The sequence below is a fragment of the Saimiri boliviensis genome, chromosome 4 (genome assembly GCF_048565385.1).
Source record: "Saimiri boliviensis isolate mSaiBol1 chromosome 4, mSaiBol1.pri, whole genome shotgun sequence".
NCBI classification, from domain to species: Eukaryota; Metazoa; Chordata; class Mammalia; order Primates; family Cebidae; genus Saimiri; species Saimiri boliviensis.
Genome location: NC_133452.1, coordinates 98,114,010 through 98,138,914, shown reverse-complemented (window position 1 = coordinate 98,138,914; position 24,905 = coordinate 98,114,010). Strand labels below are relative to the sequence as shown.

Below are 24,905 nucleotides of genomic sequence, written 5' to 3'. Positions count from 1 at the left end.
CCAGCCCGGGGATGGAGGCAGTCAGCTTTCCCCTCTAACTGTCCATAACAAAGCCCACAGCCCCAGCTATGCTGCAGAAGGTCTTTGCCTGCCTGACCTCTGTGCCACCCCATCAGGTTCTGTGAAAAGCTGTGCCTAAACACCCTCCTCTCCACTCTGCATATAAATACCACCTCCTCTAGGAAGCCCTCCTGGAGCCCATCTACCATGAAAGGCCCACTGACCTTTATTTTCTGTGGCCTCTGGACTATCTGGCCCACCCTTTACTGAGGTTGTGAATCATTTGCTTCCCCTCTGTTGTAACTACGAGCCCCTGAAGGGCAGGGACAGTGCCTTGTCCGCCTCCATATTCCCCATGGAAAGCTCTCAGCAACTGCTTACAGCTGAACAAACAGCAGACCATCTTTGTACCTGGGGATGTGTCTTCCTTGCTGAGGTATTTCTACCCTTATTGATTTTTTTTCTACCCCTTTGATCATTTTCTTCCTTTTCAAGCCAGAGCTTCTCACCCCCAAATCCGTTTATTTTGTAAGTTCTTATTACGGATCATTGTGTCCCAGGTGCAGGGCTACGCAGTCACTCCACTGTCGGTGAGGCCAACAGGGGTGTGGTGATATGAACAGCGATACGCACGTGTAGGTATGGGTGTAGGCAGCTTCTCCAGACCCTCCGCACATGGATTGGGTCCTGTAAACCCTGGATTCACACAACCCCAGGCCTGGCTCTGCTTCCCATCCAGGTGTTGGCAACTCAAACCTGAATCGGACCTGTGGTCCCATCCTTTGTGGAGATGACATTTAGGCTGAAGAAAGATTTTCACATCCATGTCTCACTCAATTCTCAGGTTAACCCAGGAAGTGAGGGATTGGGCGAGACTAACATGCCCAGTCATCAGAAGATGGAAGTGATACACAGAAAGGTTGTGCCTTGTCCAAGGGGCACACAGCGCCACAGGGAGGGAGAGCTCCTGGACCTGAATCCAGCTTCAACATATTTCAGGGTCCACGAAGCTGGCCTCCAGGAGACCCCACGTCCACAATGCTTGGTCTGGTCCCCTCTCAAGCCCTTTGTCATCACTCAGAAAACTCCCTCCTCCCTGTATCTGGTGCTAAGAGAGTTGGGAGGGGCCTCCAAAGCTCCCAGCATGGCCTACCCCTTCCTTATATTAATATTACAGTTGAGGTAACTGAGTCAAGATGGGGAATGGATCACCTAAGGTTGGAAGTTCAAGACCAGCCTGACCAACATGGAGAAACCCCATCTCTATGTAACATACAAACTTAGCTGGGCGTGGTGGCACATGCCTATAATCCCAGCTACTCGGGAGTCTGAGGCAGGAGAATCGCTGGAACCCGGGAGGCGGAGGTTGTGGTGAGCCGAGATCATACCATTGCACTCCAGCCTGAGCAACAAGAGTAAAATTCCGTCTCAAAAAAAAAGGGTGGGGGGAATGCCTCAGCATGAATTGAGCACCTACTAGACACACCGGCCTCTTGGCATCCATTGTTTATTTAATGCTCATTGTGCCCCAGCAAGGCAGACCTTGGCCCCATGATCTACATGAAAAGGGGCTCCTGCCAAGCCGAGTCCTAATAGTTTTGCAACCTCATTGGCCAGAAATGGGAACGAACTTCTGTGTCAAAGCTGTCAGCACTTCTCTGATTCGTTTTGTGGAAAGACAGCTCTTCTGTTCTGAGAAAAATAATTTAGCAGATTTTTTGGTGTAAACGTGCAGCTAAATTCCTCTTTTGGACTGGAGAGGGTGGATTTGATGAGAAGCACATGATTTTGAAGGCAATGTGGCCTCTCTCTCTCTCTCTCTCTCAGCTCAGCAGAGGTTGGGGATCTGGACCCTGGCTCACAGGGTTAGGGCCAAAGGCACTCTCACTACAGGTGTAAGTGGCCCCTTGGTATCGGTCCAACCCAAGGTGAGAGCCACCCAGCAGGAGAAGGGTTGGAGAGGTGCCTATTGAGGCAGGATTAGGGCACCTGCCAGCCAACTTTTCTTGACACTGACTAAGCCCTAAGCAAAGCTTGTTTAAATCCCAGGCCCTGGTCTTTGCCAGGCTTTCCAAATTAAGGGAGTTAGGCTGTGTCCCAGCATGGAAGGAAGGGGTTGAGGAGGAAGGAATTGACCTGAAAATGCCCACAGTGAAGAGGTGGCAGACAGAGACCAGGAGCAGCTGTCAGTGGGAGCAAGATGCTGGCAGAGCTGCCACCATGGATTTTGGGAGACGTGCAAGAATTCCTTGGGGATCCCCAGAACTGCTTTGGAAAGGAACCTGGAAAAGACTGGACTTGCCACACAGCAGTCATGGGAGGGGCTCAGAGTATCATCGCACTGAAAATCAAAGCCCCCAGAGACTGGAGATCCTGGACACAACTGGGTCACTACTGATGAGAAAACTGAGGCCCCTGAGGCCCGATGCATTGCCCAAGACTCTCCCAAAGCCCTCGATCTTTTGGCTGGAATGAGAAGGCAGCTCTCCTGCCTCAACACTGACAGTTCCTCAGGAGAACCAGTTTCCCCCAGGCTGAGTGGCTGGTTAGCCCAGTTCCCTTGGTCACCATCTCCTTGCCTCTCAATCAGAGGCTCCTCCACCAAAGGAAGGCATGAAGTTCTTAGCGGGGCAGCCCGCCCTGACACGTGTGTTTGCCCTCCACCTTGGCTCCGACTGACTTTTTACTTCCCTGCCTGTCCAAGCAATAATTAGGCGTCTTTTTTCCATATTAAGCAGCTGCTGTCATCACCACTTCACAGCCCTCCTAATCACATTTCTCCTTCCTCTCTTCATCCTGGAGGCAGGTTTCTGACAAGTCCTGTTTCCGTTCCCTGAAAAAAAAAAAAAAAAAAAAAAAAAAAAAAAAAAAATTAGAAGGTTGTTGGAGATGGAGCCTGAAAAGGTGGGGATGGAGGTCGCAGGTCTTGGGGTGGCTTCCTTAGAATATGAACAAGTCCAGCTCTGATTTCCAAGGCCGACTCAGCCTGGATGGAACAAAAGTCACATCCTGCAGAGGAACTAGGAGGGACCCTCATGACCCCATGGTCCCCAAACTTGCTTGTTCCTGATACCTGAATCTCCTCATTATAGATTTATCCTTTTGAATAGGGATTGTTAGAAATACAGCTATTTTGGGGCCAGGCGCGGTGGCTCACGCCTGTAACCCCAGCACTTTGGGAGGCTGAGGTAGGCAGATTTACCTGAGGTCAGGAGTTCAAAACCAGCCTGGCCAACATGGTGAAACCCCCATCTCCACTAAAAATACAAAAATTAGCCGGGTATGGTAGCACACACCTGTAGTCCCAGCTACTCGGCAGGCTGAGGCAGGAGAATCACTTGAACCCAAGGAGGTGGAGGTTGCAGTGAGCCGAGATTGTGCCACTGCACTTCAGCCTGTTTGACAGAGCTGGACCTGTCTTAGAAATAAAAATAAAAATTACAGATACTCCTGGAGGGAGACTCATCAAACTTAGAATGATTTCTGGTGGCCCCTGTGCGGATCCTGTGTCCTTGCTCGCTTCACTGCTCTGCAACGGATCACAGGTGCACTGCCCCCACAAACTACATTTCCCAGACTCCCTGCCTGCTGGCTTTCTGTCACATTAGACCAATAGAAGCCACAGGCTGGAGGCTGGTGGGAGGGAGAAGAGCAGAAGCCAGGATATTTCTTCCCCACTCCTCTGGTCTGTGGTATCTCTGCCAGTGGCTGTTTACTGGCTTTCAGAGTTTGTCCCTCCACAGTTCCAGTTCCAGTTCCACTCTGGGAGGCCCCTGGGCAGCCCCTTCTCTACGTTCCAGCTCCCACTGGGCAGCCCAGCTCCCAGGCCATCCCTGTTCCTCCAACCTTGGGTGGAACAGGTTGCTGCCATTAGCAATCTTCAGGTCCTTCCCATCTCCTGCTCAGCTCCTCCAGCACCTCTGTAATTCTTTTCACATACTATGTTCCCTGGTTGAACTGCCTGGTGAAAGCTCTGTTTTCCTTCTTGGACTGTCACTGATAGAGCTTCTCACCATTAAAATATTCATCATGGGCCAGGCGCGGTGGCTCAAGCCTGTAATCCCAGCACTTTGGGAGGCCGAGGCGGGTGGATCACAAGGTCAAGAGATCGAGACCATCCTGGTCAACATAGTGAAACCCCGTCTCTACTGAAAATACAAAAAACTAGCTGGGCGTGGTGGCGCGTGCCTGTAATCCCAGCTACTCAGGAGGCTGAGGCAGGAGAATTGCCTGAACCCAGGAGGCGGAGGATGCGGTGAGCCGAGATCGCGCCATTGCACTCCAGCCTGGGTAACAAGAGCGAAACTGTCTCAAAAAAAAAAAAAAATTTATCACGGAACTGTTGATGCTACCTCCCCTAACACGTGTCTCTTCCTCCATTTTCTCCAGCTCAGTAAACACCGCCACCATCCACACCACACTCAAGTAGAAACCTAAACATCACCCTTGATTCTTTCATTACCAAATCTGCTTCCAAGTTATATTCTAAATCTTGGGTTTCCATCATCACCATCCTCCCTCCCCTGGCCTACAGCCTCCCGACGGGGGCCCCAGCTTCTCTTGTTTCCTCCCACAATCTGCTTTCCACATGGTACCCCAACCCAGACCATGTCCTCTCCTCCCCATCTAATGTCCGAGTGGCATCCCCTTCAAACTATTCAGGGTTAATCAGGATGTGTGCCCCCTGTGGAACACCCCCTGCTCCTGGCTATCTTAAGGAAAGAAATTGGTTGGGGCGGGGGGCTCGGAAGTGATGACAGGTGACTTTAGATTTGGAAAACAGTTAAGAGGCATTTATTGGTGGGAACAGCCTAAGCAGAATACCCCCAAAGTCTCCCCCGTTACCACTGAGAAGGAACCTGACTTTTTTCCCATCTTTGACCGTTTGAGACTCAAAAGTCCAGGGCAGCAGTGAGCAGTCGTCCAAACCAGGTTATATGGCAAATCCTACCTGAGAGAGAGAAAAAGGATGAGTCCAGCCTCTCCGGCTCTCTCCTTCTCCCCCTAGCTGGGAGGAAGGGAGGCTGAAGACAGTCGGGGCATGATAAGCGTCCTCATGTGGCCCTTGGGGCCTTGTGGGATCACTTCTCTCTCTCCTCTCTACAGCTCATCCACCGACCCCACACCCACCCCGGGCCCACTCCACACCACACAGAATGTCAGTTTCTAGAATGCGGCCAAGCTCTTTCCTGCCTGTAGCTTCCCAGCAGGGCTGCTCCTGGTGGAGGAGTGGGGTCCGTGGCCCTGGCTGCCCACAGTCCTCTTGCTCACTCCACTGTCTCTGCTGGAGAGAGCAGTGGGGAGAGTGGAAGGGGCAGGCCTTGCTGCAGTTGGCTGGGTGGGTTGACCCTGATGCAGCCTTCAGGCCAGCACACATGAGAACCCTCAGTGTTGTCAGGGCAGCTTAGGGCTCCGACTGCCCCCATCAACGGAGTGTCCTCTGGTGCCAGCCACCATCCCCCCAAGCCTGGGATCTGTGGTCAGGGGGCTTCTCCCAGAGCAGGGCTCACCTCACTGGGCGTGAAAACCCTGTCCTTGTGTGTCCCATCTCCCAAACACATCCTCTCCCGCCTCCCCCAACCTCCTTTACCATCAACAACAGCAGAATTTCAGCAGAGAGCATAAGAAACAGGTGCTTGTCTTTGCCTTTGTTCTTTTAAGAAGAAAAACAATGAGGAGACAAACCCTAGGAAATCAAGTGGGGGAAAAATCCAATCCTGCCTTCTGAGGAAATGTTAAATCAGCGAATTGAAATGCCGACATAAAAGCAGGAAGGCCAGGGGAGCCTGTTACACCCGAGCCAGTGGGTGGGTGGTGGTGGGGTGGGGTGCAGCTGGGGAAGGGGCCTCCAGCAGGACAGGCTGAGGCCCCAGAGTTCATACCCCGTGGCACCCCTTTGGCTCTCTCTGGCCCCTGGGCTCTCATAGTCTCTCCCCTTCCAGCAGTACTGTGTGGTTTAAGGAGAACACTCTTGCTTCAGCTTCTCCCATTGCTAAAGTATACTCAAGTCCCCTGCCCGGCCCATCATGGAGAAGAGCGCTCCCTCCTGGTGGCCTCAGTGAGTTTGGCCTTCTTGGCCCCCCAGAATTGGCCCCTCAGGCTGCACCTCCTGAGGGGAAGTGGCCTTGTTGCTCTCCACCCCCCCACCCCCCCTCCCCCCGCTCCAAGAGTTAGTCCTTGAGGAGGGGACTGCATTCCTGTTTCCTGGGCACCCACCGATGCTCAGCACCCTGGTCAGCACCTTCAGACCTTGGACCTGCTGGACACAGGAGGGTTCTGAGTGAAGCACACAGCGGGCAGTGAGGAAGGAAAAGGTGGCTCGGGTCTTCGAAGAGGGCCCATCGGGGTAGGCACTCAGTACCAGGCTGTGTGATGGGGTGTGAAGGAGAGCAAAGGACACTTGGAGAGGAGAACAGCAACCAGGGAGGCAGCACTAAGATAGAGCAGGAGCCATGGGAAGAAGAGGAGGCCAGGGCCCCTCCCTGGTACCTGAGCTGGGCCCAGGCCTGAAGAGAGCATACAGAACCTCAGGGAGGGCAGCTTGGGGGCGGGAGGGTGAAGGGAAGCCCTGCTGCCCACTCCGCGTGGTTACTGCCATGCCCAGGCTGTTCAGTCCTCCAATGAGCCATCTCCTCCCCATGCAGCATTGATCCATGGGATTCTGTGTGGAGCCAACCTCTGTGGGAGCTTCCACACACTAAGCCAGCTGGGGGTCTTTTGGGAGTCCTTGGCCCTGTCATCATGAGCTTTTTGGAAAAATACTGGGGGAACAAACCAGACCCCTGTACCAACCTGACAAGGCCAGTGGCTGAGGGGAGGGCTGGTTTGCCTTTTCAGAGCCCTTCTCCCTAGGGAGCTAATAGCAAGCCCTCACTCACTGCCAGGAGGCTGAGCCCGCCCACACTCCTCTCTCTAGCTTCCTGAATCTCTTGTTTTCCTGAGTACCCTTGAATGAGGGGTAATCATTCCAGAGACTCAGCAGGCGATGTTTGTCTGCCCTCAGGGAAAAGAGAAATATGTCCAAGTCTATTTGTTTAAATTATGCAGCCCTCCTCGTTTCAAAGCTGCTTGAAGAGTGGCCAGGGCCATCAGCACCACGGACAGCGCACTCAGGCCCAGGTGGCCACCAGCTGGGGAGGGGCTGGCTTCTAGACCTAAGAAAACCTCACTCTCAAGGCCCTGAGAACATGTCCCTTTGACTGCAGCTTGAAGGGACATCGGATAAGGAATGTCACCGCCGGGCCCAGTTGCCTGGTAATCAACCATTCTCAGTGCCCTGCATGGAAAGGCAATTAAGGCAAGAATTAAAAAGCCATCGCATCATTTAAAATCTAATAACACGGCTGGCCTGAAATGTGTCCCTAGTCTCTGGGGAGGGTGGAGGTGGGGTGTGAGAGAGGCTGAGGGCAGAGGGATGCGACAGCAAGGGAAGAGAGAGGTGGAAGGGGAGAAGGGGATGGCATGGGCATGGAAGTTCCTGAGGCTGCACCCCTTCCCACCACACAGCTGAAGTCTGCTCATCCACCTCTTCTTAAGAGCCCTTTTTGATGACTCTGGCCTTAAGAATATTCTCTTCTCTGGGGTCCTTCAGAGTTGGCTGCCCATGCTAAGTGCCATCTCCTGATATTCAGCATTGATTCCTAGCTGTTCATCTTTCCTTCTTGAGCAGAACAAGTGTTCCTGCAGGGCTGAGCTGTGCTTACATCATCCGTGTGCACATCCCCACCCAGTGCCAAGCACAGAGCTCAACACTAGGTAGTAATTACTCACCACTCACCAGTGGGTCCACTGCTGCGCCTTTTACGTATGACTCTGAACTGAACACAGTCCTACCCCACTCCACATTACCTCTCTGCAACCCAGCAAGGCCATCCCTCAAATGAAAATAATAAAACTTGTGGTTCTCACAAGTCTGTGTGTGAAACACGAAGCGAATATGGCCATTTTCCCCTTTCATTTCCAGTGTCTAGAAAGGGTTCATGCACATTCCTTCACGTAAAACCTCTGAATTCACTTCTCCTCCTGAGAGAGCCAGAGAATTCTTAATATACTAAGATGATGTTAACTCTTTTCACATCAAATAAAGCCCTCCTGCAGGTAATCTTCCTGTCACAAGCTGACTGCCTTGATGTGACTTAGAAGTGAGTAGGGATACTCCATTCCCTTTCATTTTCCATCCTCCCTAGTAAAACCTGAAAGCAGGAGGATTCAGGTTTGATTGGAGCTGTTCTTGCAATTTATGCCTTCTGTCCCTTGAGGGCTTACACGTGTCTATTTTAAATAAACTCCCCCTTTTTTCTCTCCTTTTTACAAAGAACCACTCAAATCTTCTCTGAGGAGAGCTTTACTTTCGGGTGGATTTCAGTTCTGACAGTCAAACATTCATGAGATAGGCCCTGGGTGAATAATGATTAAATGAATGATCTCAGTGATGGAGTCTTGCTTGAGAGCTGGGGATATTCTCTCAAAGTCCTGCAGTGTTTTTGGCTGTAATTTCCTAATAACTTGGTTGCTCCTTCAAGAAAAATCTTATTCTAAGGAGTGGAAAAGGAAGAAAAGGGATGGCTGCTGTCAGGGGAGGGAAGGGTGAGCTTTCATGCCCCCTGTCTTCACAACTGCTTTGGGCAGCTCTTTCGCATTCTAGATCTAGGTAAGAGGAGCTGAGGCTTGCCACTATCTAAACTGCCCTCTCCAAGTTCATCCTGCCTGCGTCCTGGACACTGACGTGTGAACGCAGGATCATGCCTCTGGCTCACCCTACTATCCTGCCTGAGATTTCGGGACCTGCGCATTTGGTGTGTATCTTAGTTAGATGTGGCACACCAGAGACCACAGGGATGAGGAACGGAGGATTGTGGTCATTTATGGTGGCGGACCTGGTCTCTACTTAGCCAGACATCTGTGAAGGGCCTGGGGCCTGAGCTCCCCAGGGAATGGAAGGTGTGACTGGCCCCTTACACCAGATCTGACCAGCAAACAATTTCCCACTCAATTCCTGGGTGAACTCACCCTCCTCCACCAGACTCTCACACTTGCTCAGATCTCACCCAGCCACCCAGCCCTATCCCTGGAACCCAGAGAAAACAGAATCCTCCCCTTTCTCCTGCCACTCCAGAGTGGACTGGTGGAAGGAGACCCGTGTGACTGCTACCCACAGCTGTCAATGGCAGAGGCTGCATGTGGCCTGCTGGTTCCATTTGCAGCCGCTGGCAGCTCCCCAAATCCAAAAGCCATCAGCCCTGCAGATGTGGGGAAGTCAACAGCTGAGGTTTGCTGATGCAATGGAAGAAACAAAAACTGGACAGTTTGCGTCTTTTACCTGAATCCACCCTGAATAAGGCTGACATTGGAAGCAACTTTGGCTCCTGTGCCCGTGGCATAAAACCTCTACCAAGACTTCTTTCCTTCTTAAATGTGAACGTGCAGACTTTTCTCAGCCACAGACTTCAGACTCCCTTAATCATTTATGAAAATGTGTCAGTTGTCCCTGTCCCCGGTTCTAGCACCTAGTACCCTCAGGTCAGAGAGCCAGGAGCTGCCTGCCCTGCAGGGGTTGAAGAGAAAGAAGAGGCTTTGGCTTACGAGAGGCCAACCCTTCCTTAGAATTAATTCATCACTTCCAAAGTGATCTGCTTTCTCTTCACACACATCTATCATTGCCATGAAAATATAAGTATATATATTTAAAACTCGATTAAAAGGAGATCTGGTACCACAAGCTCAATTCACAGAAGAAACAGGAAAAAAAACAAATCCCACAGAAGTCCACAGCATAGACTCTGCCCTTAGCACCCACACCCCGTCCATAGAGAAAAAGTTATGTGAGCTCTTCTTGAAGTTTTATAGCAGCAGCTTTGGCAATAAACCCCCATAAATAGAAAGGAAACCCAGAAGCAAGTTGGTGATGGGGACATTTCTAGGAGTATTTTAACCCCCCGGAGAAATATTGACCAGGAAATCAGCAGGGATGCTATTATAAAACCCGGCTGAATCCCCAAGTTGTCTGCACACTGTCAATAGTCCATGAGGCTGAACCGAAAAGAAAAGCATTTTATTGGATTGTTTCGGGTCCAGGTCGTCAGTGCGCATTGAATGGACTCAACAGGAAATTGGAGATGCAGGAATGTTAATTCAAGTAGCAGATGTAGCACACAAACAAGAAGCTCGGCACATTGGAAATTAATTCTGGCCAGACCCTCTCTGTGTCAGTGTTTTCCTCTCCGCTTGCACTGTGTCTGTATCATGGGGTTTTTGGCATATGGTTTCTGTTGTGTATCATTTCTCAGTAAATCATTTGTGAGTTCTGAACAAAAGACCCTGAGCCAGAAGGAAAAGAATAAAAATACCCTGCAGGTCACCAAGGCCTGTGTCCCTTGGGTCAGGGCACAGGTTGTTGCCCAAAATTCATCTTTCAGTGTTTTGCTTGGCCCGGTTTTAAACGTCGTCACCGTCCACTCGTATTTTTGCTTGCGAGTCCAGTCGCACACCTCTGGCTCTGTAAGGGACATCCAGGACTTTAGATGCGCAGGCTGGACAGCAACTCTCTCTCCTCCTGCCCTCCCTCCCGCACCTGGGTTCTTTGCCTTGCCTTGGTCTTTGCTTAACATGAACGATGCACATTTAATTTTTACCAGCATTCTGGGCAAGCCAACCTTTTGAAACCTTTCATTTTTCATTATTATTCCTTCAGCTTTGGCACTCCTGCAATCCTTAGGCTGTGTCAGCTCCTCTGAACTCTGCCTTGGTCTGGCCACTGTCCTCTGGCTCTCTGAGGAACCCACCTGGAGAACAAGGCAGTGTTCAAGCTGCCGCGCCCCCAGGAGCCCCCAGGAATCCCCAGAAGCACCTTTTCTTCTTGGCTGGTCCCTCCCTCTCACCCATATCCTCCATCCTGTGTCCTCAGGGCCTTGGTGACATGTGTGCCGCAGCCCACTGGGCCCTCTCCAGCACGCAGTTCTAACTGCCGACGTCTTCTGGTATTAGATCCCTGTCCTCCCTGATGTTTGCTACATCTCCCAATTTAGTATCATCTGCAAATTTAATTAACATGCCGTTGCTTCCCTGTTCCAGACCGTTAATGAAGATGTTACGGCAGTACCCGGCAAACAATATTTTCAAGGTCACAAGGAGAGGAGAGCTAAACTGCTAATACCTCTGCCCACTGTGGGAGAAAAAGGCAATCAAGTGCTCACATGTGGTTTGAGCCATTTCCTCTGAGTTTTGTCAGCTTCCTTTCCCAGACTTGGGTTAGGTTTCTATGCCTCCCCTCTGCCTGGGTTGCTGCATATCCCTGGCAATTCCCACTTGGAAAATGAAGAACATCAGATCACGCCTTCCTTTTATTTTTGTCCAGTTTCTAGCAGGAAAGAAACAGCCACTAATTGAGCATTTGTAGGGAGAGCCAAGGTACATGGTAAAGACAAAGTCGTGCTTATTAGGCTTGTTATCCACCCAGCTCCATTTCCAAAGCACTAACCGCGGCAGTGGAAAATGCCCAGTGAGGACCAACGCACAAAAGGGAGAGAAGGCATATTCCGGGCGAGACAGTTCCCAAAGGGCTGGCCCACATGGTCTGCAGCCCAGAGGAGTGTGTGGGGAGGCCACTGCCTCCTAGCAGCTTGAGACCCCAAGGGAGCCCCGGAGCCCCCTGTGAGTCTACATTCCCCTTGGGCATCAGCAGGCGTAGTTCGTCGTGAACCCTGGTTTGCCTTCCACACCAAACCGCACATGTCACACTGTAATACTGCAAATTACTTGGGTCAGAAACACTGAATCATGGGAGAGATCCAGTTTAGTGCTATTCACACCCAGAAAATTGATCCCGGGTTATTTACTGTCCCCAGCACTTCCCTTCTCCCCATCTCTCACTACAGGCCTGTCTCGGGCTTGGAGGCTCCTAATCATTTCTCAGACAGAATGTCTTGGAGGCATCTCTGGACCAGAGCCCAGACTGGCCCTGCAGAGGCAGGGCACAGATCTCAGAGCCCTACTGTGGAGGGGCCCTAGGGAAGTGGCCTCAGATGTCTCCTTGTGCTCAGTGGACTGCCATCTGCAGTCCTCCTCCCAGCCCAGGCCTGGCCTCTCCAAACCCAAGAACACACAATCACAATAGTCAGCTCAGGCTGCACTGTGCTCAGAGACCTCATGGGGACGGCGGAGGAGAGACTGGCAGGTCTGCAGAGCTGCAACAGGCCACTGTTTCGTGTCTTCCCTGGCTATCAACATCCTTATGTGTACCCACCAAACAACGAGGGCCAGCAGAGCACAGCAACGTAAGAAAATCAATAAATCAACAAACATAAAAACAAAACCAAGCTTGATTCTGAAGCCAGACTCCCTGCATTTGAATCCTGGCCTGGCCATTTGAATAGCTGTGTGACCTTGGGTCCGTTGTTCCACCTCAGTTTTCCCCATCTGTAGTTTGGGATAATAACCACACCAACCTCAGGGCTGTATGAGGTTTAAAAAAGCAGATATGTGTAACATCTGGCTGCTATTTATCACATGCTCCAGACACTGTCGAGGTCAGGCACCAGCAAACACTTTCTATAAACGTCCATATAATAAATATGTTCAGCTTTGTGAGCCGTAGGTCTCTGCCACAGCTACTTCAACTCTGCTGTTATAGCCCAAAAGCAGCCATAGGTAACACATAAATGAATAATGGCTCTGTTCCAATAAAACTGTATTTATGAGCATGGAAATGAGATTCACATATCACTAAATATCCTTTTTCTGATATTTTAATTATTAAAAAATGTGCCAGGCGTGGTGGCTCACGCCTGTAATCCCAGCACTTTGGGAGGCGGAGGTGGGCAGATCACCCGAGGTTGGGAGTTCAAGACCAGCCTGACCACCAACATGGAGAAACCCCATCTCTACTAAAAATACAAAATTAGCTGGGCCTGCTGGCGCATGCCTATAATCCCAACTACTTGAGAGGCTGAGGCAGGAGAATTGCTTGAACCCAGGAGGTGGAGGTTGCAGTGAGCTCAGATAGCACCATTGCACTCCAGCCTGGGCAACAAGAGAGAAACTCTGTCTCAAAAAAAAAAAAAAAAATTAATAAAAATAAATTTAAAATGTGAAAACTGTTTTTAGCTCACAGGCTTTAAAGAAAAAAAAAAAAAATGAATGGCAGGCTGGTTTGGCCCGTGAGCTTTATTCTGCCTATCCTGGTCTAGAGAGGCAGGTGTGACGTCACCACAGCAGCCCATGCTTATGGACGGAGCCCCCCAGGGCATCCCCGAGCCTGAGAAGCTGACAGATTACTTCCAGATCCTCAAGGGACTACTCTGCCCCCACCAAGGTCTGTGACTTTGTCTTTCGGTTTGGTTTGGTTTTGTTTTGTTAAGAGACAGAGTCTCACTCTGTAGACCATGCTGGAGAGCAGTGGGATAATCGTGGCTCACTCTATCTTCCACCTTCCAGGCTCAAATGATCTTTCCACCTCAGCCTGCCGAGTAGCTGAGACCACAGTGCATGCCACTATATCTAGCTAATTGTTTTTATTTCTTGTAGAGATGAGGTCTTGCTATGTTTTCCAAATTGGTCTTGAACTCCTGGGCTTCAAGCAATCCTCCTGCCTCAGCCTCCCAGACGCTGGGATTACGGGTGTCAGCTGCCTCGCCTGGCCCAGTGACCTCTTCCTAAAAGCCCCTCTTGAAACAGGGAGGGTAAGACTCCAACAAGGCCCGGGGCTAAGGGCCGGCAACTCCTTTGCAAACTCCGGCATTTGGAGCTCTCATTCCTGAGATAAGTCTCAGACTTCAGAGCCACACCGTGCATCTCACAGCAGCCACTGGTCCAATGTGCTGAGTTCTAACCGTGGGTGCAGAGTGGACTACTGCACAGAGAGGCCCTGCTGGCGGGAAGCGAGGAGGTCAGGACACCAGCTGCCATCTGTTTTCATTAACCCTCGCTGAGCGGGGAAGGTAGAAGTTATCTATGTCAAGTTTAAAGCACTGCAAACATTTGTTTCTGAGTGGAAGACCCAGAGCAGACCCAAGGACCAGCTGCGCAGGGGCTCCTGGACAAGAAGCAGTGCCCCTCTGGAGGTGTGGAGCAGCCTCTCTGCAAGGCACTACTGGCCAGTGTAGGTCTCCTGGGGAAATGGCCACTGCCCACCCAGACCCTCGGGATTCCACACCAAGACTGTACCCCACCTCAGCCGCTGCCTGGTCCAGCGCAGGTACCCAGAAAAGTAGAGGTCTTCCAGAGTGATGTTTTCAAGGTATCATGAGGACCCCCAATACTCCATTCACAGTAGCATGAGGACCCCCAATACTCCATTCCCTCCATCAAATCTAAATCCTTCTGCTTGGTTGCTAAGGGCCCTCACACTCAGACCTAACCGAGCAGCTCCCAGCCTCACAGGGGACCTCCTGTGACACGACCGCACCATTCTAAGCCTGTGCATGCCCCAGATCCCCAGAGGCCCTCACTCCTGCCCTCTGCTGCACCTGGCCACGTCTGGCCTTGCCCCTCGTATGAAGAAACCTTGCAGGGGAGTCACAGATGAGCTATCTAACAGTGCCTCGGTTTCCTTATCTACTGAATGGGGGAAATAAACACACCCACCTCACGGGGTTGCTGCGTTTAATCAGAACGCTCATGTCAAGCATTTTCTGAGTAATGTCGCACTCCGGAAATGGCCCCGGCCAGCCCCAGCAGCAGCAAGCCAGGTCTGATCCCAGATCCTAGTCACCTCTTCCCTCTTCCCGCTTTGAATCGTCATAGGTACTGTTGGAATTGCATGATTCCCATGAAACATTGCCCAGTGGGTGTCCATCTCCCCATTTAGGCTCTAGCGTCCAGACCTTCCACACCATCACCCCTAGGCATTTCCTCGGCTCCTTCGCGGCGTCTGGCCCCACACAGCCCTGGGTCTGGACTCAGTCGTTTTCTTTTCATTAATCCACTGAAATGCTGTCACAAACTCCTGCACACTTTCTTTCACGAGGGGCTTCAGGGGGAAGACTGAAGAGAAGTTATCTTTCTAATACAGAGTTCTGACAGGCCAGCAGAAAATCTGATCGCTAGAGCGTTGGCCTGCAGACGCTCACCAATGTAATATATTTAAGGCACGAAAAAAGAAAAGGCTTTTGTTAAAATGACCTCTGAGAGACAGCTGAGTGGTCAGCGGACGGGAGAATGCCACCTGGGTGGGGGCCGGCTTCCACTGAACTCCGGCTGTCCCCGTTCCTTCCAGGAAAGCCCTGGAAACCCTTAGCGTGGCCGGCCCTGCCTGGGGTTTCCACGAGCTTCAAGAATCCAGGCTCCCCCCCGAGGGCCCCCAAAGCTGTGGTCAAAGGTTAATGGGCTCCAAGGCTAGCTCCCAGGGTTGCAAGGTATATAAGAGCCTGTCAGACCAGCCCCGACACCAGAAGACAAGCAGAGAGAGACTCCTCCAGACCCACTCAGACCACGTGCACGCCGTAAGTAGCCCTCGGAGAAAGTGGGCGGGGAGTGGTCAGCATCAGCCCTAAAGCAGAATGGTGGGGCTAGCCGGAGCCAGCCTGGTTCAGGGCCCTCCTGCCGCCTTCCAATGCCCAGCTGGGCTTCACACTGAGTGCCCAAGCTGATTCCCAGAACCTCAGTGAGCAGAGACAGGGCCGAAGCACGGAGGCTGGAGGGAAGCAGGTGGGTGCAACTCCTGGCAAGGCAGAGACTGTTGTGAGTGGGTCTGGTACATCCACGGCGGGCCGAGAACCCAAGCGAGAGCTCATCATGGGCATAGGACCCTTCTTGGCATGGCGGCTTTGTTCTGGAAAGGTAAGAAAAAGCTGGTCCCAAGGGAGAGCACATGGGGAGGCCAGGCTAGTCCAACCAGGACTGCTGCAGGGGAGGGTGGCCAGGCACAGCCTCCTGCAGAGCTGAGCACTTGAAGGCTGAAGCTCCCATCTCTAATAATGGGAAAGGAAAGTCAGCTTCTCACCATGCAATGATAAGCTTCCCCTCCCACCCCCAGCTCACCAGAACACATGAGAATGTAGGTGACATGCCGACTGCCAGGTGGATCAAGAAAATGAGCAGCAATTGGATTTTGCCTTTTTTTATTTAAAGTTTTTATTGATTCCTATGGAGTGAATTACATACAAACAACAGAATGAAACAGGATCCATAGCATCTCTGTGAAGGAAATGGGACGCCATAAATGTGACACATCCATCTCCGCTGGGGGGAAGAGTGGGCCCCGGAGACTCTTCAGGGAAAGGACAGGAACGAGAAGGGAGGAAAAGGGATGGGGCCCACCCCACCCACCCCCACCCATTCTCTGTTCAGCTCAAGCTCCTCTGGGGCTCCGCACAGGGCCTCTGCTTCCTGGGAGGTGGTCTTGAGTGGGTGCGTGGTCCTTTCAGCCTGCTGAGAATTTGCATACAGCTGGGGTGGGAGGCTTTGGCCGTCTGAGCTCTCTTGTTCTTGTTCATGATTGAACAAAATGAAGAGAAAATAGGAAGTGGGAGGCAGAGAGGGCAGAAACAGCAGGAAGGCAAAGGGATCGTCCGGCTTGGTAGGGGTGGTTTCAGATGACTGAGGAGACAGGTCCTGGCTGAGAGGCAGGAGGCAAGCCCAGAGCCTTGGAAGGTTCTTTTCAAAGTGGGAGCCAGGCTGACACCTGCCAAAGCGCCCGGAGGCCTTTCTGGAGCAGACTCTGTCCTGCCGACAGAAGCCAGGCTGCCCAAGGACTAGGGGAGCACTTTATCAGAAACCTTGTAACCACTTCTGCCCCTGCCCCTACTGCTGCAGGGGCTGTCCCGCTCTCCCCTCCCCGCTCGGAGGCTTGGTCCCTGCACTCGGCAGTCCACCCAGCGCAGGAAAGTAGTGCCCACAATTCATTCCCCAGGCCTGCCCCTGTGCCTTCCTCTGCCTTCTTATGGGCAGAGGCGACGTGGATGGGGTATTGGGAAAAGCACTGGGCTTCAAAAGGCCAATGTTCCAGCCCCAGCTGCCTTCGAATGAGTCAACTGAGGCTGGCACTCAGCCAGGCTGCACCACCCCCACCCCAGGACCACCCTGTCCCTGCCTGAAGTCTGCCCAGTGGACCTTTCTCAAGGCTCCGCACCCCTGCAGTCACCATGTCCCACCTGCTCCCCGGCAGGACCTGAGCTCCAAAAGCCCACCACAGCCCAACGTCCTGCCAGTCATTCCGCACCTTCCCGCTTCCCCAGTCAGCAATTGTCGGGCTCGTGGGTCCACTTCTTTTGTCATTCTAATAGGCACTGGAGCAGGGAGGTATCCCTGGGTCTTGGGGCACAGTTCTGCTGATAATCTAGGAGTTCCTTCTCTGAAAGATGAGGTTCCTCCTGCCCTGTGAGCCCAGCTGACGCCAGAAGCCCTCACCTGTAACAAAGAGAAGAGTGGACAGATGAAATGATTCCTCCCTCGTGGGTGGCAGGGGGCTGGATGGCCTTTCCCCCGAGCTTGGTCAGCTGCCCCCGCTCTGGGGCAGAAAGGTGCTCAGAGCTCATCTGCTAAAGCTCTGCTACCAGGCCCACATCCAGAGAGGCTGAGCTCTGGCTCAAGTTCACACAGCTAGAGGTAGAGCATGGGCCAGAACTGAGGGCCCCTGCCTCGGATGCAGTCTGCCACTGCACCCCAAACTTGGTGACAAGAGCTCCTTGTCATTGTTCAGCTCCAAGATGGTATCCCGTAAGGCTGTGGCTGCTCTGCTGGTGGTACACGCAGCTGCCATGCTGGCCACCCAGACGGAAGCCTTTGTCCCCATCTTCACCTATGGTGAACTCCAGAGGATGCAGGTAAGAGCCCCCTGCTGCCCGCCTTGCTAGCAAGGCTGAGGTCGCTTGCAGCCCTGCCCAGCCCTGACGTGGTGCTAGTCTCTCTGAAGCACTGTGCTCTTCTGGTAAACCACGCCCCATGATCTATGCCAGCGATACCAAGGAAAGTGTGCAGGATCAGAACCCAAGATAACCCCCAGTCCCAGCCGCCTCTCTGGCCACCTTCGTGCCTGCGCTGGCATCACTCAGAGATGTCAGTGGCTCGAATGAGCAACATCTTTCCCACCCCTGCCTGTCCTTTGGAGGAAATTTTAAATTAACAAGCCAATAAATATTTACTGAGCTGCTCTGCGGTACAAGAGGCCACCCTGGGCAATGGGCCCGAGCATGCAAAAGAATCTCAGCACCTCCCCGTCTCCAGGGAGCAGGCTGGGGTGCCAAGACATGAACATATGAAAAATTAACTAACAGTGGAAGACAAAAGAGAGATGTCACAGGCAGGACATGGTGACTTGCCCATCAGCAGTGCTGATGCTAAGTGCTCAGATTCAGAGGAGGGAGAATCACCGAGAGCTGCAGTGTGCTTGGAAGCCTGCAGGGAAAAGGTGGAACTCAGCAGGGGGCTTTGAGAGATCAGGAGCGAGGGACCAATGGGAGCCGGCGCCCAGAGGTGGGAAGCATGGCTTCGGTCCGTGTAGCAGTGGTCAAAGCCTCCTCCTCTTTAGGGCCCAGAAGAGAGCCAGGCAGGCCTCATGGAACTCAGGCAGTGGAGCCTAAGGAAAACGGAACTGCTGGCTCTGCCTCCCTGCTGCCTTTACTTTAGACCTCTGAGGATGCTGAGTGTCTATGCAGACATTTGGTTCCTTTAACCCAAGGAGATGAAGAGAGGACTTTCATGCTCCACCCTGTCTGAGACTGAGACTCCAATAGGGATGAATACAGGAGTCAGTGCCCAGAGGGGTCTTGAGGCTCTGGGGCACAGCCTGTCTGCAACTGCACATTCTGTGCAGGGAGGTGTGGTGAGGGGGAGGTGTGGGGGGAGGTGAGTGGGAGGTATGGAGGAGGTGAGGGGGGAGGTGTGGGGGAGGTGTGGGGGGAGGTGTGGGGGGAGGTGAGTGGGAGGTATGGAGGAGGTGAGGGGGGAGGTGTGGGGGGAGGTGTGGGGGGAGGTGTGGGGGTGGTGTGGGGGGAGGTGAGTGGGAGGTATGGAGGAGGTGAGGGGGGAGGTGTGGGGGGAGGTGTCGGGGGATCCACATTCCCAGTAGACAGGGCTCTTTTCAGAGGCAAGGCTGAATCCAGCCCCCTCTTCAAGCAGACATGGGAAACTGGTAGGTGCAGCAGCAGGCCCCAACACACCTTCCGCTACGCAGGCACACTCTCCCCAGGATGACCCTGTGTTCTAGAATCACCACATCTCAGGGCAGGCCAACAGCAGAGTCCCGAGAGTGTCATTAGAGAAAGCCAAGGAATGCAGATGTCAGCACTTGGGGAGCCGGCCAGCAGTACGATGGGCAGGACTGGGGGCTGGACAGGAACAGTCAAACCCAGTGGAACATAAAGTAGCAAAATGGCAACAAAGGACACCGTGCATTAATCTGCTCCCTGGTTTTTCTCCTCATAATTGTCAGGCACCAGGATTTTATGAAGAAGCTGCAAACTCCCTCCTCCATGATTTATACCCTGCCTTGCCTCTTATAAATCACCTCCCAGGGACTCTGAGTTCCTGGGCCACCCCACGGCGCCCTCCCAGGCTAGGCTGTCTCGCTACCTTTTTTATAGGCTCTCTGCTAAGAAAGACACATTTTCCCACTTAATATGCATGGAGGGCAGCCATTATTTCCAGCTTTTTAAGTTAATTAACAGTAACAATCTGGGTGCAATGTTTTAACTACAAAGGAATGGATTCCTCTTCAAGTTGACCTGTGGGTGGACAACCCCAAGGGCCATCCATGAGCCACCTAGTCAGTATCTGAGATTCCTCATGCAGGACGCTCCTGGGGCAAGGGGTTCTTTCCATCTGTAGGGGCCTGGGGCAGTTAGCACCCTGGGCAGAAGGAGACAGGGGAGGGGCCATCAGGGTGGATTGAGGGAGGGTGGTTTTGTGCAATTTTCTGCTCTGACCCTAGGAAAGGGAACGGAATAAAGAGCAAAAGAAATCCCTGAGTATATGGCAGAGGTCTGGGGAGGAAGGTCCTGTAGACCCTACGGAGCCCATCAAGGAAGAAGAAAACAAAATGATCAAGGTGAGCAGACAATGCGGATGATGGAGAGAAGCTCAGAGCAGGCATGCCTTCCCCCGCCTGGCGAGGAGGCAGGGCCCATGAGCCACAGTGAGCCACGGAATGTCCCAGGACGCAGCAGTGAACAAGACGTCCATCTTCATAGGGAGAGACGGACTCCAAAAACTGAATGAGATAAATCAACCACTTTAGGCACCAGATAAGGAAGCAGGAGGGAGAGTGACTGAGTAGGGTTTGGGGGGCTGCTTTGTCCCCAAGATGGGTCAGGGAAGGCCTCCTGGAGGAGGTGACATTTGATTTGAAACCTGAATGAAGGGAAGGAGCCACTTGTGCAAAGAGCCGGAGCAAGGGCCTCCCAGAAGAAGGGACAGCGAATGCAAAGGCGGAGGAGCGCTGGTGGGCTCCAAGGCCTTGTGGCAGGGGTGAGCCGAGAGGGCCAGAGGGCAGCGCAGCCCCCTCAAGCAGGGCCTGCATGCAGCGCCACTGGGGATTCAACGCAGGGAAGTCACCCGAGCCCACTTAGAGCCAGGGCAGCACAAGTGGAGGCCGGAGGCCAGCAGGAGGCGCTACAGTCCTTGGGAGAGAGGTGATGAGGGCGCCAGTTCCTCCCCTCCCAGACGGAAACCCAGGAGCCAACCCCGGGCCTCAACACCCAGGGCCAACTGTGGGGGCTGCTGAGTTTGTCCTGTGAGCTATTTTATTTCAGACTCGTTTATGTGGGTGATCAAGAAATGAGCCCCTGCTAGGTTTGAGGCACCGTTCCAGGCACTGGCGACAGGGGAGTGAACAGACAAAATCTCCGCCCTTTGGAACTCACACCCCATAGGGAAGCAGAAACAAGATCCTAGGACGACTGAAACAGACCACAAACAAGGTAAAGAGAGCAAGCCAACTCGGGAGCGTGGCAGGCAGCGACACGTGCCACGGAGGGAAACAGAGGCGCCAGGAGACGCAGCGGGTTATGAGTCCCCGAGCAGCAGCAGGCTTCTTAGGAGAGAGGAGCAGCACAAAGACGGAAGAGAGCAAGGCCGTGGCCACAGGGGTTTCTGGGGGAAGAGCCCTTCCGGGCGGAAGGAGCAGCCAGTGCAAAGGTCCTGAGGCAGAAAAGGGCCTGGTGCACTAAGGAAGAGTGAGGAGGCCAGAGAAACTGGTGCGGGAGGTGGGGGGGACGGCTGTGGACTTCACAGGCCACTGGAGCCTCCATTCACTCTGCTGAAGTGGGAGCCCTGGGGGGCTTTGGAGCAGAGGAGGGATGGGATCTGATTTACATTTTAAAGGGGTCTCTCCAGCTGCGGGCGAATAGGCTGAAGGGACAAGACAAAGGCAGAATTAGGGAGGCCGCTGAGGAGGCTGCTATAGCGAAAGAGAGAGGGAGAGTTCGGCCTCAGGTGGTCTAGGTGAAGGCAGGGCAAAGAGGTTGGATTTTGGAATTTTTTTTTTTTTTTTTTTTGGAGACAGAGTTTTTTACTGTTGTTGCCAGGCTGGAGCAATGGCACAACCTCTGCTCACCGACACCTCTGCCTCCTGGGTTCAAGCGATTCTCCTGCCTCAGCCCCCCTAGTAGCTGGGATTATAGGCATGCACCACCACACCCGGCTAATTTTGTATTTTTAGTAGAGATGGGGTTTCTTCCTGTTGGTTTGGCTGGTTTTGAACTCCTGACCTCAGGTGATCCGCCTGCCTCCACCTCCCAAAGTACTGAGATTACAGGCGTGAGTCACTGTGCCCGGCTGGGTTTTAGAAATATTTTAGAGGCAGAAGCCCACACGATTTGCTGAAAGAATAGATCTAGGATGTAAAGAAAAAGTGAAAACCGACTTCAAGGGTTTGGGCCAGAATACCTGAAAGGCAGATTTGCCAGTCACAGAGACAGTGAAGCCTGCCGTTGGCTGCAGGATGGCAGGAGGAAGGTCAGGAAGTCAGATCGAGCCTGAAAACTCTGAGAAGCTCTCGGGCATCCAAGCAGCGACACTGCCCGGGCAAGGGGACATCCAAGTTTGCAGTTCAGGAGCAGCGAGGTGAGGGCTGGAGGCACACAGTGTAGGAGTCAGCCATGGCTAGAGGGCATTTCAAGCTAGGTGTGGATGGAGGAGGAGAGACCCAGGCCTGAGGGTGCGTTGCTTCCACATAAAGGGGCCTGAGGGGGGAGAAGACTGAGATCCAGAGAGCAGGGGTCTTGTCACCGCCACACAGGAGTCAGGGCAGAACCCAGCTGGACTCCCACCTCCTACCGGACACAGGCCAGTGACCTTTCCAGGTGCCGTCGGGCCCAGAAAACAACCTGGTGCTATCACCACCCTCCGCACTCAGTGAGGTGGGGCTCCTTTCCCCACATCCACTCCCAACTCCTTGGGCTCCCGCGGAGGGAGCCGGGCGGGGGTCCAGCGGCTGTTGGGCAGGCAGCACACTCAGATCGCCTCCTGCACCTGAGTCAGAGTCTGAGGCACTAACGCCCAGGTTGCCCAGAGATATGGTATGTCCATGAAGACTTCCTGGGGGGCTTGGGCGAGGCACCTCTCAGCTCTTTCCATCTCCCAGAATCACGACATACAGAACTGGGAGGGCCCTTTGGGACTGCCCAGTCCAGGCTCCTCATGTTCAAGTGAGGACCCTGTGAGAGAGTCTAGAGGGAGAGGCAGAACCACAGCCAGGGACGGCACAGGCAGGACCCACGAGAGCCCTTTAGATGCCCGTTAGGCCGGGCGCGGTGGCTCACGCCTGTAATCCCAGCACTTTGGGAGGCCGAGGCGGGTGGATCACGAGGTCAAGGGATCGAGACCATCCTGGTCAACATAGTGAAACCCCGACTCTACTGAAAATACAAAAAACTAGCTGGGCGTGGTGGCGCGTGCCTGTAATCCCAGCTACTCGGGAGGCTGAGGCAGGAGAATTGCCTGAACCCAGGAGGCGGAGGTTGCGGTGAGCCGAGATCGCGCCATTGCACTCCAGCCTGGGTAACAAGAGTGAAACTCAGTCTCAAAAAAATAATAAATAAATAAAAAATAGATGCCCGTTAGGCACCCCGAGCCCCCAAGGGTCTAGGAGGCCAATTCCTCCACCCCAGGGAGCCCAGTTGGGGGCAGGAGGCAGGGGAACTCTCCGGAGAGGCCAGAAGTCTTCCAGTCTGCCGGCTACCTTGTGCAGCAAAGCCATTGACCCAGGAAGTTCTGGGGGGCTGTGGGGAGATCCATCAGCACCGTAGGCTCTGCCTTGAAGCTGCAACTGCCCCTTTGGTGGAGAGCCTCCAGACAGCACGAGGAAAGGGAGCTGGAGATCCTGGGCACAGACCCTGGAGCCAGGCCCCTTGGGCGTAACGTCTTCATCCTCTGCTCCTTACCACTTGTGTGGCCTTGAGCACATCACTCAACCTCATTGTCCTCAGTTTCCTCATCTGCAAAATGGGAACCCTAACCATCCCTGCCCCACAGAGCTACTGAGAGGTTAATATATATAAAGCGCTTAGAATGGCAGATGGGTGAGGCTCCATGATGTTGGCTATTATTGTTGAGGGGAGAGTGAATTCCCTCCCCCTGAGAAAAGCCTGCCGGGATTCCTGCTGACCCCAACCCTCCTGTCCCAACTTCCCCATTAGGGAAGGTGTGATGATCCTCTCAGCAGGACTCAGCGACCTTCAGGATTAGAATTAGGGGAAGGTGGCAGAACTCCCAGCCATCCCTAGAGGGGGTCCACAGGGTGGTGTGGCTCCCATGGGTCCCTCCTGCCACCTGTAGGACACCCAGGGGTTCAGGGCCCTCTCCACACCTCTCCCTTGTTAACACTGCCTTATTTCACAGCTGACTGCTCCTGTGGAAATTGGAATAAGGATGAACTCCAGGCAGCTGGAAAAGTACCGGGCCACCCTGGAAGGGCTGCTGAGCGAGAAGCGGCCCCAGCACAGTACAGGGAGGGCGGGCGTCTCTGCGGGTAGGCTGGCTTCCACCCACCCTGGCATTAATACTCCAGAGGCAGGGTTTCAGGGCAGGATTTGTTTGGCTGCTTTGCACTTGAGAATGTGAAGCTGTCTTCTCCCTGGGCTCTGCTGGGATACCTGCTGGTGGCTGTGGAGTCCCAGTTCTCCAGGGAGGGGGTTCTCAGGCGGGGTTCCCATTAACCCACACCACTCCCTGCTCCAGATGTTTTCACTCCCTCCCAAAATACCAGCACAGGGTGATTGCTCCGAAGGAAACCTTGGTGCGGGGTTCCCCCTGCCCATTCGTTCTGTGAATTAAAGTCCTGGGCCCCATTTGGCCTTGCCCAGTTCAAGGGCTGCCCGAGTTACTTGAGCAAAGCTAGATCTCCTCTGACAAACAGCCACTAATTACTTCTCATAGTCCCCAGGAGGCGAGGAGAGACTCGAGGAAGTGCTGTTAGAGATGGAGAAACTGGGAGGTTAAATGACTTGCCCCAGGCTACAGACAGCTTCCAGGCTCCCTGCAAAACCTCCCACCTTCCTGCCCAGCCTGCCCTGGTGCCCCCTCCTCCCTCCAACCTGCAGCCAGGTTTTAGAGGGCGGTTTCATAAGCAGACCTGCTGATGGTACTGAGCTGCAAACCTCTGCTCTTCCCCAGCAACCAAGTGACGGCCACGCCGGGAAGAAGGTGGACAGATTTGGGAGGCCCCTCCCACCTGAGTGAGGCCCTGGGAATTTGCACGGCCTGCCAGCTGGGCTTGGAAGGAAAACACCCTTTCCAAAGCAAATCCCCCTCCAGCAAATAAAGCATGAAATAGACAGAAACGACTCTTATTTAATATTTTAATTTCCAAAGGGCAAACTCAGGTCTCGAGAAAAAGGGGGGAAAAGTAAAGCTCGGAGAAAGCTGGCCGTAAATGATGCTTTGCATCAGCATTCTGTGCCTTTTGTGAGTTCTAAGTTCAGATATTAACTCAGATCCAAACCACTGGAAGATTCTCACCGGCCCTTCCATGA

At 53.2% G+C, this 24,905-nt stretch overlaps 1 protein-coding gene across 1 annotated transcript; it reads left to right on the top strand.

Moving 5' to 3' along the window:
- Positions 1-15,384: 15,384 nt before the first annotated feature.
- MLN (motilin) lies at positions 15,385-24,702 on the top strand. The gene is made up of 5 exons (XM_074397916.1): positions 15,385-15,437; positions 17,636-17,759; positions 19,865-19,981; positions 23,773-23,902; positions 24,547-24,702. Exons 2-5 carry the CDS (start codon positions 17,643-17,645, stop codon positions 24,555-24,557), a joined length of 375 nt encoding a protein of 124 aa, XP_074254017.1. The 5' UTR covers positions 15,385-15,437; positions 17,636-17,642; the 3' UTR covers positions 24,558-24,702.
- The last annotated feature ends 203 nt before the right edge of the window (positions 24,703-24,905 follow it).